This window comes from Mycetomoellerius zeteki, unplaced genomic scaffold (genome assembly GCF_001594055.1).
Source record: "Mycetomoellerius zeteki isolate Tzet28-1 unplaced genomic scaffold, Tzet1.0 scaffold94, whole genome shotgun sequence".
In the NCBI taxonomy this organism is placed as follows: Eukaryota; Metazoa; Arthropoda; class Insecta; order Hymenoptera; family Formicidae; genus Mycetomoellerius; species Mycetomoellerius zeteki.
Window position 1 is genome coordinate 602,381 of NW_017257979.1, and position 16,010 is coordinate 618,390.

General features: G+C 40.9%; 4 protein-coding genes across 6 annotated transcripts; 1 reads left to right on the top strand and 3 right to left on the bottom strand.

Moving 5' to 3' along the window:
- Window positions 1-1,232: 1,232 nt before the first annotated feature.
- TrpRS (Tryptophanyl-tRNA synthetase) lies at window positions 1,233-4,994 on the bottom strand. The gene is made up of 3 exons (XM_018460370.1): window positions 4,333-4,994; window positions 2,504-3,441; window positions 1,233-1,697 (listed from the first exon to the last, which is right to left on the bottom strand). Exons 1-3 carry the CDS (start codon window positions 4,457-4,459, stop codon window positions 1,527-1,529), a joined length of 1,236 nt encoding a protein of 411 aa, XP_018315872.1. The 5' UTR covers window positions 4,460-4,994; the 3' UTR covers window positions 1,233-1,526.
- Window positions 4,995-5,659: 665 nt separating this feature from the next.
- Window positions 5,660-6,967, bottom strand: LOC108730611 (26S proteasome non-ATPase regulatory subunit 9). The gene is made up of 4 exons (XM_018460397.1): window positions 6,817-6,967; window positions 6,585-6,684; window positions 6,314-6,501; window positions 5,660-5,927 (listed from the first exon to the last, which is right to left on the bottom strand). The coding sequence occupies exons 1-4, from the start codon at window positions 6,925-6,927 to the stop codon at window positions 5,700-5,702; spliced, it is 627 nt and encodes a 208-aa protein (XP_018315899.1). The 5' UTR covers window positions 6,928-6,967; the 3' UTR covers window positions 5,660-5,699.
- Window positions 6,968-7,644: 677 nt separating this feature from the next.
- Arf102F (ADP-ribosylation factor 2) lies at window positions 7,645-9,725 on the top strand. The gene has a single exon (XM_018460463.1). The coding sequence runs from the start codon at window positions 8,143-8,145 to the stop codon at window positions 8,683-8,685; it is 543 nt and encodes a 180-aa protein (XP_018315965.1). The 5' UTR covers window positions 7,645-8,142; the 3' UTR covers window positions 8,686-9,725.
- An 84-nt stretch (window positions 9,726-9,809) lies between these two features.
- On the bottom strand, window positions 9,810-14,564 carry LOC108730640 (zinc finger protein 598). Of its 3 annotated transcripts, none has more exons than XM_018460460.1 (3): window positions 14,479-14,564; window positions 13,248-13,820; window positions 9,810-12,835 (listed from the first exon to the last, which is right to left on the bottom strand). In XM_018460460.1, exons 2-3 carry the CDS (start codon window positions 13,659-13,661, stop codon window positions 10,457-10,459), a joined length of 2,793 nt encoding a protein of 930 aa, XP_018315962.1. In that variant the 5' UTR covers window positions 13,662-13,820; window positions 14,479-14,564; the 3' UTR covers window positions 9,810-10,456. The 3 variants fall into 3 exon arrangements, with proteins under 3 accessions (XP_018315962.1, XP_018315963.1, XP_018315961.1); XM_018460461.1 differs by lacking the exon at window positions 14,479-14,564 and adding an exon at window positions 14,391-14,409; XM_018460459.1 differs by lacking the exon at window positions 14,479-14,564 and adding an exon at window positions 14,040-14,316.
- Between the last annotated feature and the right edge of the window lie 1,446 nt (window positions 14,565-16,010).

The following is a 16,010-nucleotide window of genomic DNA, read 5'->3' on the forward strand; positions in this document are numbered from 1 at the left end:
TAGGATCATCGCGCGGGGTAAAATTAACTTGCTCTCGTTCCCTCTCTCTCTTCTCTTTGTTTATCTATCTTTCTCTCTCTCTCTTTCTCTCTTTGCGCGCGCGCGCGTGCAAGACACTAGAATTAACTCGGCGACGTGTCGCGCGAAAACAGCGTTACAGGCACGATTTCGCGGCCGATAGATCTCGCGCAGTCACCGATAATTACTTGCCACATTAATTGGCTATTGGCGTCACGCGACCGACTTGACCCCTCGGCCCCCGGCGTGATCAATTCGGCGGATCGCCGGCGCGGCGCGAATGCGAAGTATCCGTCCCGGCGTATATTTGTATATCAAGATCGGTTTATTGATCGGTTTAATAGCCGATGGGAATTCCGCTACGGCGAGAACGTCAACGGGTCATTGGATTACGCGTTATTACGCTCAGATGCGCCCCATTAATCCACGTTTGAGCGCGGCTGCCTCTTGCATTCTATCTATAAGCTGCACTATCGCGCGCCGCCCGATTGAGGCGATCGGCTCTCTCATTGATCCTCTAGGCCATCCTCTAGCGCGCGCAACTTCGGGGTTCGGGCTGTTCCCGCGCTACCGAAGATGCACGCGCGAGACACAGTGTGTGTATCACCTCTATCGCTCGACCCAGTTTCGAATAATTGTGAGAAAGTGGAACGTACACGGCAGCCGTTCGAATCCACGCGATTCAGAAGTTTCCCCCGCGCGACGCATGCGCGAAGAGATGTTCCTTTCTTTTTGTTCCATTTTTACTTTTTACCTATATAAATTAACTTTATCTTCATTTTTTAACTTTTTTAAAAATCTTTTTTCAGCTCTCTAAGAATTAAAATAAGATGACAAGTAAATTAAACCTTCGGAGCTGAAATTTGCGAGTTATTGACGTTGAGTTGTCGGTGAGACCCGTTTAATTTATGTTAATTTGCGATTAAAGACACTATTTAATTTCAAGAAAAATGATATAACTCGTATAAAAAAAGAATATGTATATGAATATTAAGTTTATTTTAACAATAATCCAAATTTATAGATGTAACATATAAAGGATAATTGAGTGGATCCAACAGACAGATAATTCTTAAAACTAGACCAAGATAAAAATAAATTAAATTGAGATTAAAATTACTCTATACTGGTAGACGAGTACTAATCACTGATTAAGTTTATGATCAATCAAGATTTGATCGAAGGTATTTTTATTTTTACGTTACAGTCTCGCCATGCGGCTGTTTAAAGGCGTTTACGTTTATTCGAGGACTAGGAAAGGTTGAAAATTTCTGGATTTTTCAACAAGGATACGAGATTTCTGTTAATAATCGAGGCAGATCGATAGAAAAATTAATTTAATTTTTCAACAAAAGGCGGTGTCTGAAAAAGATCAACTCTCTCTCTCTCTCTCTTTCTGGAATATTTTATAGTTGCAGCGTGTCTTGCAATAAATAGATTTAAATCGATCTCCAACGCAGATAGGAGAATCTAGGAAGCGATGGTTCGCATAAATCGGTGCTTGCTTATTAAACGGTTATTTTGTTTTCGAAACCAAGGTCTCTAGGAATCATGTATTGTTTAATCACTTCATCAGTTACTCTACTTTTTGCTTCTTGATGCGCGGCAACGAGTCGCTGTAAAACGTCAATCAGCTCCTTTTTTAGCTCGCCCGTCAAAATCTCCCCGCTTGTATACCCCTGAAAAAATAAATATCATTTGTACATCGCTATAGTTTAATGTCTATCAATGTAACTTAGCTTTTTAGTTTCAGTTTAACTAAACTTTCATCTTTTTCTAATTCTAAGAATTAGAAAGAGATAAAAAATCCGAATTTGTAGATTAACTTTAATCTACATTGATGGAAATGAACATTAGGATAAAAGTAAACGATAGACATAAGTGTTCATAATCGATTCTCATATTTAAGACCATCTAAGTACAGTCTTAAGATGTCATAAATCTCGGAACACAATAGGCGTAGTGAATCTTAAGTAAAACACTAACCAATTAAAGTTGATTATTCTTTTCATATCATTCGATTGATTGGCCAATATCTTACGATTTCAAACTTAGTACACCTATTGTTACAGAACCAATTACGGGGTATTACGGTATTATTTTAAGACATTGCTTAAGATGGTCTTAAAATAAGAATGGACTATCAACTAAAGTATCGGCCGACTGCTGTGCCATTTATGGAAAACAATTAAAGTTGTGTTATATTCATGTCGCATTCACACATTGCCAAGGACTTTCCATAGACAACAACAATTGGCCGACAGTTTGTCTATCACGCACTCCTGGCTTTAGGCCAAGTACACGATACATAAAGTGGCAGCCAAGTATTGTGTTGTTTATAGAAAATCCTTGGCAATGTATATAATTGTGAACGGGATACAATTTTAATTGTTTTCCACAACACAATAGTCGGCAAACGTTCCTATTGTGCGTTTTTGTCCCTAAGAAGTTGAGAAAGAATAAAAGCAATTGACGCAAGACTGACTTTTCTAATTTGTTCCAATCGTTCGTCGTCTTCTAGGAAGAATCGCAACCACTGATAAGATATGTCCACCTCACAGTTGCCGCCGAGCTGTCTGTGCTCTTCCACAGTGGCTTGACCACCCGAGAACGCATGCTTGTTGATCTTGTTTTTTATCTGCTTAGCGGTATCTGTGAGGAATATTGCCGTGTTGTTGTCGCTCGCCGACATTTTTGTCTTCGAACCCTGTAACGCCGGGAAGAAGGTTGCATGCAACAACGCTGGTTTAGGAAAACCCAGCCTGGGCGCCACATCCCTCGTCATGCGGAAGTACGGGTCTTGATCGATCGCGCACGGTATCAGACAATGCACTTTAGCGTCCTTGAAGATAAAGGGGAACGAACCTGAGATCGCTGGTGCCGCCTGCGTTGGCGGGAACGCGATCTTCGCGATCGGATCGCTATCGCCGAAACCGAAAATGCCCTTCACTTGATTAAACGTCACGCATTTCTGTATCCTGATCATGTTCTGGTAAAACACTGAATTGTTTCCTATGTGTTCCAAGTTGGAAAATATAAAGGTTTTCTCGGGATTAAAGCCACAGGCGATGATGTCTCTTGCATTGGCATAGGCCAATTTAATAGCATCTTCTATATTTAGGTTCTTCCATATAGCTTTCTCATCGTCCGTCAACTGTATGATTAATGGTACGTTGAAAACTTCTTGTAACCATTTACAGAACATGAAAGGTATGAGATGCCCCAGATGCATCGCATCAGAGCTCGGTCCTCTGCCTGTGTACAGGTAAAAGAACTTTCCTTGCTCGTAAAGGTTCAGAATGGTGTGCATGTCTCTGTGGGAGAAGAATATGCCTCTTCTGAGAAAGCGATGCGGTTTCTTGCCAGTGATCTTTTCAAATCTAGCTAACAGTTCATCATCTATCCTAGAACTTCCGAATCTTTCTGCAAAAAAAAGGAATGTATTAGCTATCTACAAAGCTCAGAGTATAAATGATTTGCAAATATAGTTGTTTTTTGTTTGTACATTTGTACTTGAAATAAAATATATATTTGAAGCTTGGTGAAAACGAGATAGAAATCCACACAGCACACTTTGATGCTTTCCAGCAAGAGTAATATAGTATAACACAGTGATCATTTCATCTCAACATTGGCAAACAAAAGGTGCTTTCCATCAAGATGCACAGATGACACAAGGTAACAATGAATATTTTATCTTTGTTTAACATTCGAAGATAACACGCAAAATCTAGAAGACATCTTTATGATACCTTTTAGACATGTACGTCCTAAAAGATGACCATGATGTCTTTATGATGTCTTTTAGACATATATGTTGTCTGAGTAGCAAACAACAAGACTGACTCACTTGTATTATTTCTTAATGGAAAGTACCTAATGATGTAATAATTCACTGTGTTACATTAGACCTATTCTTTTTAGCTTAACTTTTTATACAGTTTATCTTTCTTTTCTCTCTGTTAGAGAAAAAAAGATAAAAGACCATGCAAGTTCACGTAAAAAAATAAGCCTAATGTATTATTTATGTATTGTCGGAAAGCATTATTTATGTTCTAGAAATGTCTTGAGGACGTAGACGATTTATGAACGTCTTTAGGACAACCCTTGAAGGTCTGTGTTGTATGGAAACTTTAATGCGATTCATTGCAGCGATAAAAAAAACAGGTATTATTCCTTACCGTGCGCTTTGTTGCGAGTATAACCTAAAAAATCCTAAAAAAATCAAACACCTATTCCTCGCATAAATTGTTCATAAATTTGTAAGGATAATAGTTTGGCATCAAATTGCCCCTCGCAAGAGGCGCGACTTACTAATCAACTTGTCATAGTCGATCCCTGAATCATTGACGCTTGTCACCGTCCACGGTGTCACGACGTCCTCGTTCTCGGCGACGCCGTTTAATACACGCTCTTGTCCCTGTGCGTCCTCCGTCGTCATGTTTTCCTCGTTAACGTTCCTTTTCTCAAATTCTGAACGCGGTCGCACGAAAATCCACGTGGACGATCTGGCTCATGTGCGACACAGCTGGGGACACCGTTGCGGGCAACTCGATTCTGAGAGGTTATGTTATCATTCCATCGAGCAAACGGAAGAGGTACCGTTTACCCCGTTTACCTGACGATGCGCACGCAAGATGAATCGTCGCATCGTGGAATTTTCGCGCCACATCCTGATTGCCGAGGTGATGCAATCATCGGCACGATTTCTCTCGCTCGACGGCCGAATCCGCGAGAATAAAACCGCATGATTACGTATCGCGGTGATTGACGACATAAGACAGATTTTTATCGTTTGTCATTGTGCTGTCAATTCGCTTGGCAAGCAAAGAGCATTCATCAATGCGCTCTTCGCGATTCATTGCAGCCGCGCGTAATCGTTTTATACGATTTTGCGCAAGAGCCACTACGATCTCTTTCCTGCAGGCTTTGTCTATAAAGTGCTCGGTGGTCTAATCGATGCGTCATCGTCATGTATTTCCTGACGTCATGCCACTTCCGCGAAAAAATTGCATTTCCTGAGACTCACAGCGGAATTTCGTTCGACGATACGCGTTGGCAATACACATTTTGTACTTTGCACGTATCTCGAGTCACTAGTGACATCTAACGCTCTTCATACTTCGATCTTCTAATTTATCTAATCATGATTAATTGCAAAATCAATTTAAGATCATCTTGAGTCTGATCTTACATTTAGATAATCTTAAAATTATATCCAGCCAATGAAAAATCATATAACATCTTAGAGATCATATGTGAGACGACATAAAATTAGATAAACATTACTTTGTCTCTCTTTCCTTCTCTGTGTTTAGTATCTGTTCTTTTTAGCTGAATTTGCACTGTCGCTTCTCTTTTTTTCTCAGACATGGAGAAAAAAGATGAACTGTGCAAAAAATTCAAGTCCAGTTGAAAAGAATTCGGTGTTTTCATTATAAAATAAATATGTATCCTAATTCTATTTTCATTCGTAAGAAAATCTTAATGATTTTGTGTTGTAGTAAACATAAAAAATTTTGATTAGGATTAAAAGGCGCAAATATATAATAATGATACAAATATTAAGGGTAATAATTTACAAAGATACATTTATTAAGATACATTTTTGTTTAGTAAGGTATACATAAAAATAGTTTGCAGGCTAAAAAAATAGTTTCACGTTACTCTCCGGTACATTTTTATCTTTCAACTACTTCTACAGGTATCACGTTGCAACCCAAAAGGCCTTTGCCAACCCAAGGACGTGGGGTTAACGATAGAACAATAGTATTCAAACCGCGTTTAATTTTTACAATGATTGTCTTGTATCTACTGTTTTCCACTAGCTTTCCAATGTCTGTTAAAGATTTGAAATTTCGGCAATAAATGGACCCAAATTCCAATATCAGATCCTCGACTTGTATGCCCTGCACAAAAAAAATAGCAGTAGCTAATTGATCAATTAGAGAATGCTTTCCATTCGGTGATACAAGTCGATACAAACATCATTTTATCCTTCTTAGCATTTAGTAACAAAAATAGAACGACATTTGTGTCAACTTACATTATGTCACCAAATGGAAAGCACCCATAGTTGTGATTATTTTCTTTGCCAATGAAGAATAATTGATTGCAATTAGTCAGTTTTCTTATGGATTTACAGTTATGATTAAAAGTTTATTATATTAAATATATATATGCAAAAGTCTTAAGCAAAATGAAGCAATCATTAGCAAATAGATACATTAAATTATAACAATTCAATTAGATTCATTATGAATTGTCCATGCAAAAGCATAGGGATAATGCATACCGCAGTCTCTGCTGGCGAACCAGGTGAAACTAAATTCACTCTGAGGAAAGGCTCCAATGCTTCTGTCTCTTGAACGTCAGATACATCAGATATCGACTGTTCAGACTTACTTGCTCCAGCTAAAGCATGAACTCTGTGCAACCCCTCTTCTATCTTCCTCATCAAGTCTTTGTGATCGTTTTTAAGACCTATACGACAACACAATGTTATTGTAAATAAACACACATGGTGTGTTGTTTTGCTTCATGTTATAAGAAATGTATTTACGTACATATTATTTTGTGTCTCGTGTGTCTCACTTGATAAACGTCGATATCCTGCCTGGGATATCCCTCGGAATCCACCAGTGGCTCGTCCATGCCGATATGATTCTGCAATTACGTCAAGGATGTAATACGAAGCTTTCGAAAATCTGACAGATCATGCTCAAGACGAGCTCGGTATTCCGCCTGTCGACAACGACACTCTTGCCACTATGGTGTAAAACCAAGTGTGATACATACGGAATCTAAGACCTCCTTCAGCGCTCGTAGATCAGATTCAATCTTGTCTTTCTCCTTCATCAGATGAAGAACAGCATCTTTAGCTTCTTGCAACTCCATGTCGACCACCATTTTCGTTTTGATCGCCCAGCGCTGGTCCGGCTGATCGCGGAACACTTTGCCAGGTATGTACGCGCGTTTCTCGGGCCCTGTATCAAGAGAACATGAAAAAAATTCTATAGTATTCATGATTTATTTACATATTTTTTATATATATATTTTTATGTTAAATGTATTATACATTATTTTATGTATACATTATTAATTATATATTATACATCTTCGATTATTTATTTGTATATTTTATATTATATAAATAAATAATATACATATTTTTTTAACATGAATGGAATTATTGACTTTTAATTTAATTATTGAGGTATTAAATTATTTAGTTATTAACAGAATTATTAGTTTTTTTCGTTCAACGTACAAGAAGAAAAATTAAAGACAACAAATATAAAAATTTTATCGTAAGTGATTCTGCCGACTGAATTAATCATCGATTAAGTTAATTAGAATTTAATTGAAATCACATTGAATTTCGTAGGTATATACGCGAATATAAAAAAGGATTGATTCTTTAAATTTTCAGTTTTTATTTGTGATTAACAATAAAATCTTCATAAATCAACGTTGTTCTTAATGACGTTGTGCTTAAAAATTGAATATCAGGATACCGTTTACGAAAAGTTAATAAAAATCGCGCGTTCACATTTTTCAAATTTGCGCGCGGTAAGGCTGGCAACGTTGCGCGGCAAACTTCTCGCCATGGAGCACCATGGAGTGAGCCACGCTTTGTTCATCTTCGCCGATGAATGACATGCGACTCTGACGCGAAGCTTTAAAAAAAAAGAAAGGAACGGAGCTGTCCGCGGTATCCGAACGTCAGGATAAGATTCGGGCACCTCGTCCAGAGTACGATCCCCGTCGTGGCGGGTTCCTTGACTCCCGGGTGGAGCGTGACGTGCGTGGCGGATCTTGCCAGCTATTTCCGGCAGCACGCGGCGCCGCTGACCGCAAGGTGACGTTTGCTGTTTGTGGAACGGGAGGTGTGTTGCCTGCCGGAGCCGTATCGGGGAGTGAGAGGCGAAAAGTCTAAAGCACACGCAGTCACGCATACGTCAGTCAGGTTGACGAAATTCAGCGTTGAAGCGCACGAAGACTACGCAGTTGGAGGCGTTTGGTGTCCCGGTTGTCCATTCCGGTCGTTGCGAATCAGCGAGACAGTAGGAAAACACTTGTCTCCTCTTCAAGATTCCGTGCGGTGTTCTCGCCCCCAGAAAGATGGGTCTCACAATCAGCAGCCTGCTCACTCGGTTGTTTGGCAAGAAGCAGATGCGGATACTGATGGTGGGTCTGGACGCCGCCGGTAAGACCACCATACTCTACAAGCTTAAGCTCGGTGAGATTGTCACCACCATACCCACGATCGGCTTCAACGTCGAGACAGTCGAGTACAGGAATATCTGCTTCACCGTGTGGGACGTGGGTGGCCAGGATAAGATCCGGCCGCTTTGGAGGCACTACTTCCAGAACACTCAGGGCCTCATCTACGTAGTGGACAGCAACGACCGCGAGCGTATCAGTGAGGCGGAGCGCGAGTTGGCGAACATGTTGAAAGAGGACGAGCTGCGGGACGCAGTACTGCTGGTATTTGCTAACAAGCAAGATCTACCTAATGCCATGTCCGCCGCCGAGCTCACTGACAAACTGGGCCTTAATTCGCTGCGAGGACGTCACTGGTACATCCAGAGCACCTGCGCCACGCAGGGACACGGACTGTACGAGGGTCTGGACTGGCTGAGTAACGAGCTGGCCAAAAAGTGATAGCATCTCATCGTAACTAGTACTTTTAAGGACAGCTCATTCATCGTGTATGGACATAGAAGACGGGCGGAGAGTCACTCGGCAATTTCCATCTTTGTCAAATTGTATCGATGTAACGTCTATCATATACAGTTTAACAGTCGCTGCGTTCACAATTGCTTACAGAAATTGATGCAATATACGAATCGAGGATATTATGAGCGCGATCTAACTCTTCATCACCATACATGCGATTCGATTCGCGTGGATTGTGCTTTAGGAATGAAACTTGTTTCATAGGAAGAACAGGAACATCAGGATATAATAGATGGTCCTTGCATCATTTATAAGAATATATATATATATATATACAAAGGTTGTACATAGTACTAAGTTCTTTCATACATACCTAATATTTGCCAAGTGAATTCTAATTTTGTCTTTTTGATGTATCGAGTGACAAAGTATCGTTTCGATCAGCCGATTTAACTGTGCGGAGATTTATTTATTCATGTATTATTACACGTGAAAAAAAATCGTTGGATATCCTAATTTGTTTTCTATTTTGGTCTACGTCCCCATGCTATTCATGAAGAATGATACAATGTATGTATTATGTGATGTTATAGGTCGTTTACACTTTCCTTTTTTTCTAATAAATATAAGTAAATTTTTGGAATATAAGTAATTGATAGCTTGCATAAGGCTTTACAGATAAGTGAACGATTAACTTTAATATTGCGAAAGGAAATAAAACTTAACTAAGGTTTATCAATCGCGATTTTCCTTTTTAATAAAAATAGACACTTAAATTGTATGCAATGTTTAGAAATCATTGTCACAATAAATCCTAAACATAGAAAGTATATAAATATCAACCAATTTTTCTACCTTATGAAAAGTCAAAATATGTTTATTACGTTTCCATTAATATCCAACGCACATAAAAAAAATAAAGAAAATGAAAGGAGCCAGGCGAGGAAACAGTATCCGTTTACTCGCTCATCAAAATCATGTATTGTCGTGTTAACTAAATGTACAACTTTTGTTACGGTACAAAACAGTACAGTATTGCTACAAGTACCTACTGTATAATATATTGTATAACGTATCAAACGATTTGTTAAAGTATGGTGTTATTCTTTCGTATATAGCACAGCAATCTATTTCATCTCTATTACGAGAAATATATTGTAGGAAATAAATTATAAGAAAGAACGCTTCTATTTACGAAATTTATGTACATGCTCTTAAAATACAGTAAAAGTAGATAATCGTTGAAACGTTAGTGCGCGACGTCACTATATAATATACGCATGTTCATTCTTTATAACTTTAACAGACTTTTTTCAGTATCCTACATACTTTTCATAGTTTATTATACAAAAAAATATGTGATCTCCTGTTTATCACGTCTCGAAGCGTTACATCATTCATACAACCGTCTGTAAAAGCTCTAAGATATATAATATTCTTTTTCTTTTAATTTTAATCAATATTGCTTCGCAATTCACAGGTATCAAGTCTATTGCGAATAGTCAGCGCTAGTTCTATGCACATTTTGTTTTTAACACTAAGGATTGATTGACTCTTGGAATAAATATTACATATATTACGCTCGTATTACGTATTGGATAAACGCAACGCAATAGGTTTAATCTTGGGGTATGATGGTATAAAAACAAGAGCGTTATATTTACAACTGTTTTCAGCAGTTGGGCGAGCGGATATTCGGCTTCCCCGGATCCTCCCAAAACAAGAGCATGACGATCGATGAGAGAGCGTAATTGACTCATTTACGTACCCACGTGTTCTTCGGCGGCGGCGTATTGCTCTTACAAAGCGCTGGGAAGTGGTTCTCAAGCGTGTGACTGGACATATGCATTCTAAAGTCCGAGCCGTTCTTAAGAACCTGACCGCATGTGGCACACATCTCTAGTCCCTTCGCCTTCCCGCCTGCTTCCCTCTTGTACACTTTGAATAGCTCCTGTTGCTTCGCGATATCTGGCAACAATACCAAAAGCTCAGGGAATACGCTCTCGAAGGCGCTAGCACCCATGACTTCGCAACAATGCGTATAATACTCTTGAGCGTCGCAGGTACCACCGCGAAAGAGGCCGCTTACGTAACGAAACTCTTCGATTTTGTTCTGCTCCACGAGAACTGCGTTGAGCTTTGCCACCAGACACGTGTTCCGTTTTTGAAAATCGGGTGGCGATACGTAGGCATGAGCCATATGCTTGCTGCCGTTATCCGGCAGAATAGAGTAGCTTTCGCCGGAACTGTTTGTGAATGTCAAGCCGTTACCTCCATGCAATCCGTCAAGGCTACTGTACTTTATGGAAAAACCGGGTGGTGGTAGAGTCGGCGAAGAAAAACCTGGTGGCGGATTCGTGAAGCCTGGTGGTCTACTACTAGTGTTACCTAAAGCGGGAAAATCTTCCGTCCGATGGATATTATTGTTAGCGGTGTTCAAGCTATCTATCTTCAACTCGCTACGCTTCCTCTGCTTTTCTCCGTTCGAAGAATCATTGCTTCCACTTTCAGATTCCGTATTTATAACACTCGTAACACCTGAATTTCCATCTACGTTATTTTTGTTTTTTCTCTTATCCTTTTTATTTGCGTGTTCCGGCTCCTTCAAGTTCTGCACGCCTAAATTCTTGCTATTATCGCCTCTTGCATTGGTATTCTGCGTGACTCGCGAACTCTCCTTAGAAGCAACGCGAGAGTTGTCTGAATTACCAGTACGCGCCAATTCGATGTCCTTCTTTGTTACAACAGTATTTATATTTGATTTGGAGCTGCTAGACTCGTTACCACTCGAACTGTTACCACTCGAAGCCTGCTTCGCTTTTTTCTTCTTCGTCTTACTCTTCGTTTGATCCGTCGTTGTCTTTGTGTTGTTGTTGGTACTAGAAGTCTGGATGTTGCTGATATTCTGAGAATTCTGTCCCCACGATGGTACTACCGTGATCACTGATTGTTTTTTCGACTTTAACGACTTGGACAGACTTGGAAAGTCTTCGCCAGATCGAATGGGCGGTGCTGATGGTATCGAGGGTGGCGGCGCCACCTTCTTAGACTTGGGCGTGTTTGCTGATGCTGATTTCGAGCAAGTCCATAAGACTTCTTTCCACTGAATCGAATTGGCAGTACTAGTAGACGGTTCTGAATTGCCCAAGGCAGGAAAATCAGTATCTATTGACAATTGTGTGGGACGTATTCTGATGTTAGGTCCGGATACCCTGGTGGTGACAGTGCCGTTGGGTTCATGGTTCACCTGAATAGAGACGTTCGACGACGCAGAACCTTTCTGACATTGCGGCAAGCCACTGGATCCCGTGGCGTTGCTACTGCTGGAAACACTAAAGTTTACCGTCTTCGAGATACTGGGACCGGCCGAATCTGGACCCAATGCCGGAAAATTCTCGTCCGTTACCGCGAGCGGTTGATTCCTCACAGTGCTGCGAATAGTCACGTTCCCTCTGCTTTTGGGCTGCTGAGATAAGGTGGGAACGACAGGAATGGCACTACCACCTAACGTAGGAAACTCATCTGTGCTTTGCACATCGACGGACGGTTGTTTCGTGAAGATAGGCTCATTGTTAGACATGAACGAATTGGAACTGCTGGACATCGAGCCTTGCTGGTAATCTCTGGAACCATAATCCCGTTCTCTGCCGTTGTAATCCCTTGTGTTTCTCGACGTGGACGCGCCCAGCATACCCCTTCTGTTCATCCGATTCTCGCCACGAGGCGCCAAGGTAAATTCCAGTTCTAATGTTCTCGCCTGCTTCGCAGCAGCTTTACTCAATTGCTTGCCATGAACGCTGGCTTTGTGCGCCTTGAGATCTATGTCGGTCCGAAAAACACTCGTGAACTTTTCCTCCGCGCACACCCCCTCCTCGCATAGGTAATGTTCCTGCCGGAAGTGATCTCTGAGATAGTCGTAGGAGCTGTAATACTGATGCAGACCGTCCGCGTCACAGAAATGACAATACAAGTGATCACGTCTCAGATGCCGGTATAACTCGTCATTGTCCATGTATCGCTGATCGCAAAATTCGCAGAGTGGATGACCCTTGTGACTTCTATCATCAATATCACCTTTCCTTCGATGCGTGGCTAAACTTGATCTTGTATAACAACGTCTTTCATGCGAAAATATCTGTTAAGAAGCAAATGCTGAATTAATAAAGAGATACATTGCGATTATTTATTCATCATTAACCCGTTGATTAATCCATAACAGGAACATATTTTTTGTAACGCTCAAACAACATATGTGTTCTTGGGATCCATAATATTAATATTTTTTGTTATTAATATTTTTTGTATATTGTTTTAAAGTTGTCAACTATACAAAAAATTGCAACATTTGAACTTATTAGCAAATGCCATAAATATAATTATATAGGATAATTAGCTTATATGAACAGAATAAAACTGTGAAAAATGAGATTGTAAAACATAAAATTGTTTCAAATCATTAATCTATATAAAAATTAGGAAAACGTCTCAAGATCACCAAGACTTATATGTTCCACAATTACGAGTTAAAAGCATGTTCAAACTCTTACCTTTAAATTCTCCACACATAGATCGCAATAATGTAGCTCGTGTTGTTGTCGCATATGATCTTTTAAACTATTGAAACTGCTGAAGACCATCTTTTCCTTGCATATCGAACAGGTGTTGGCTAACAATTCAGTGAACTTTTCTTGAATATCAAGACTACTAAAGTAGATGTCATATCGGGTGTCTAGCAGATTAGTATTAGTCAAGCTGTGGAAGGGTTTGATCTCTCGCGTGAACACAACTTTTGGCAGATCCTGGCGGCAGATGGGACACTCGTTCTGAAGGCAGAGCACTCTCATCCGAGTGCTGCATTCGTAACATACAGGATGCTCGCACATGCCAATGCTATAGATGTCGACATTCTTGTAGCATACTACACAGGTATTATTGTTAAAACTATCATTGTTTCCAGACATCCTTGCGGTAGGAATTAAGATTTCTCTGTCACACTTTTGTAACTGAATACGCGTCTCACTAGTTCAAACTCTTGCTCAAATGTGAACAAGGATCTTTCCTAGGACAATACGGGAGATTCAATTGGTTCTCACTGACAGGTCATCCCTGCATTCAGGTACCTAAAACAGAATACAACGTTAAGGACGATGCACTTGCAAGAGAGGGGGAGAGAGAGAGAGAGAGAGAGAGAGAGAGAGAGAGAAAGGAGGGTCGCGCATGACAAGGTGAACAATCTCGTGTAACGTAATCGCGAATTGTCCGCACGATAAACTGCGGTGACACGCATTAGCCTGCGGTCAACGTCACGCGACGCAATCCTCGAAAATATCCGGCCGTACCAAACTGGCTGGGAGTCCTCCGTCGGGATTCGTTGGGTTGGCTGGCTGGACACGATCCTCCGAAAATAGATAACGACCGCGGAATTGGCAGCGATTTCAGCAGATGGCAGAATCTGGCAGAATCTCACGGAGCAGCCGAGGCAGGCCGAGGTTACTTGGGATCTTCGAGCTTTAGGTCCTCGCGACCAACGATCGGTCGAACGTTTAACTTCCGCGAACGCGCAAAATCTCGTGCACCGAGATGATCGCAGGCAAGAGAGAGAGAGAAAAGAAGATGAAAAGACGGAGAGACAGATGGACTCGATCAGACTCGGTCAACCGTCAAGAAAGGGCCCGATTGAACGATCCTACCTGCGTACTCCGCAACGCTTCGTACCTGCGGCACGCATATACGTGTGGCGCGCCGACGATAGAAGGCGCGGAAGCCGACAGAAATTACCTCGCGAATCCGGAAACCGCCGGAAACGTGTGTCTGCGTGCGTGTTTTTCGCAATCTCGCTTCTCGATACAGCGCATGCATTCGTATTCTCGCGTCACGCGGCGGCGGTACGTAAAGCCTTAAACACAATAGGCACAGGCAATAAGCACAGACAACAGGGAATAACGAGCCGTCCAATCAGAACTCTGGGGTATAAGTTCGATATTATATCCCAGAGCTCTGATTGGATGGCTCGTTATTCCCTGTGCCTATTGCTGGATTCACACTGCATCAGATTGGTTGCAGAGCGTCGCACGACGAAAATCGGATGCAGTGTGAATGCAGCATTAGGTTTGTTCGCGTCGCAAGCTCCAACATGCTCCAACATGCTCCTGCCATAGCTCCTACTCACTCTACCAAGCGCGTTAGGCCGGAATCAGACTACGCATTGAAGATTGAAATTTGACCAATAAGGACAAAGAAATTTTAGCTCCTTTCGTTTTCAATCTCAATCTTCAATGCGTAGTTTGCGCATCCGTCAATTCCGAGTTAGGTTCCGAGCTGGTTCTACATTAGTCGCATCGCAGCGTCGCAAGCGTTGTGGTCCAATCAACGTCAGGCTAGCTCGACTCTGATTGGACTGCAACGCTTGCGACACGCTTGCGACACTGCGATGCGACTAATGTAGAACCAGCTTAAGAGCTATGGTAGGAGCATATTGGAACATGTTGGAGCATACGACGCGACAAACCTATTGTGTTTCCAGCTTAATGCCCGTGTCACACTACGCATTGGAGATTGAGGATTGCGAATTAAGGATTAAAATTCGACCAATCAGGTAATTTTAAGTAATTCGTTCTAATTGGCTGAATTCTAATCCTCAATTCACAATCCTCAGTCTCCAATGCGTAGTGTGACACGGACATAAGTATCGATCGGTGATATCGGTTACGGATTTGAGATTCAGTTATGAAAGCGCGGGAACTTTAACGTTCTTTTGTTGTATCGTCGAAATTCGCCAAAAAGAAAAGAAAAACGCAAAACATGAAAAACAGCACGCAGCAATATGTTCTAATGTCTGGCTCCAACGTGGAATCGTTTTACCGACAGTCGCGTGTTCTCTCGATTCACCACGAGATGGAACGCCAGAATCCGTTGAGTAACAGTTAAAAAAAAACGAATCGAAAGAATCAACGTTCGAAAGGAAAGGAGAACCTTCGAATGATAAAGAATGCGATAGTGCGGAGTATTTCGTTCTTGTGAAAACGTTGCGATTATTAGCGAAAAAAATCATAATAAGATTAAGATGATCTAAGTAAAAGCCATTTTAGAAAATGCCACAATATATATATATACACACACATATATATATATTTAGCTTATCCAATTTGAGCTCCAGAGCCAAAATGCAAAGTCATCGACGCAAAAAAATTCAATGTGGGTAATATTTCAGGAACTGTAAAGTGTTGATACGCATATGAGTGACGCTTATCAACACTTTATAGTTCCTAAAATCTTACTCACATTGAATTTTTTTGCGTCGATGACTTTGC

Excerpts from the sequence above, each read along its gene's own strand:
- TrpRS (XM_018460370.1), bottom strand. The coding sequence starts at position 4,459 with ATGACGACGGAGGACGCACAGGGACAAGAGCGTGTATTAAACGGCGTC. Across the intron at positions 3,442-4,332 it reads CGACTATGACAAGTTGATTA|AAAGATTCGGAAGTTCTAGG; the intron begins GTAAGTCGCGCC and ends TTTTTTTTGCAG. Across the intron at positions 1,698-2,503 it reads GATTGGAACAAATTAGAAAA|GGGTATACAAGCGGGGAGAT; the intron begins GTCAGTCTTGCG and ends TTATTTTTTCAG.
- LOC108730611 (XM_018460397.1), bottom strand. The coding sequence starts at position 6,927 with ATGGTGGTCGACATGGAGTTGCAAGAAGCTAAAGATGCTGTTCTTCAT. Across the intron at positions 6,685-6,816 it reads TGAAGGAGGTCTTAGATTCC|AATCATATCGGCATGGACGA; the intron begins GTATGTATCACA and ends ACGTAATTGCAG. Across the intron at positions 5,928-6,313 it reads GTTCGCCAGCAGAGACTGCG|GGCATACAAGTCGAGGATCT; the intron begins GTATGCATTATC and ends TTTTTTGTGCAG.
- Arf102F (XM_018460463.1), top strand. The coding sequence starts at position 8,143 with ATGGGTCTCACAATCAGCAGCCTGCTCACTCGGTTGTTTGGCAAGAAG.
- LOC108730640 (XM_018460460.1), bottom strand. The coding sequence starts at position 13,661 with ATGTCTGGAAACAATGATAGTTTTAACAATAATACCTGTGTAGTATGC. Across the intron at positions 12,836-13,247 it reads TATGTGTGGAGAATTTAAAG|ATATTTTCGCATGAAAGACG; the intron begins GTAAGAGTTTGA and ends GCTTCTTAACAG.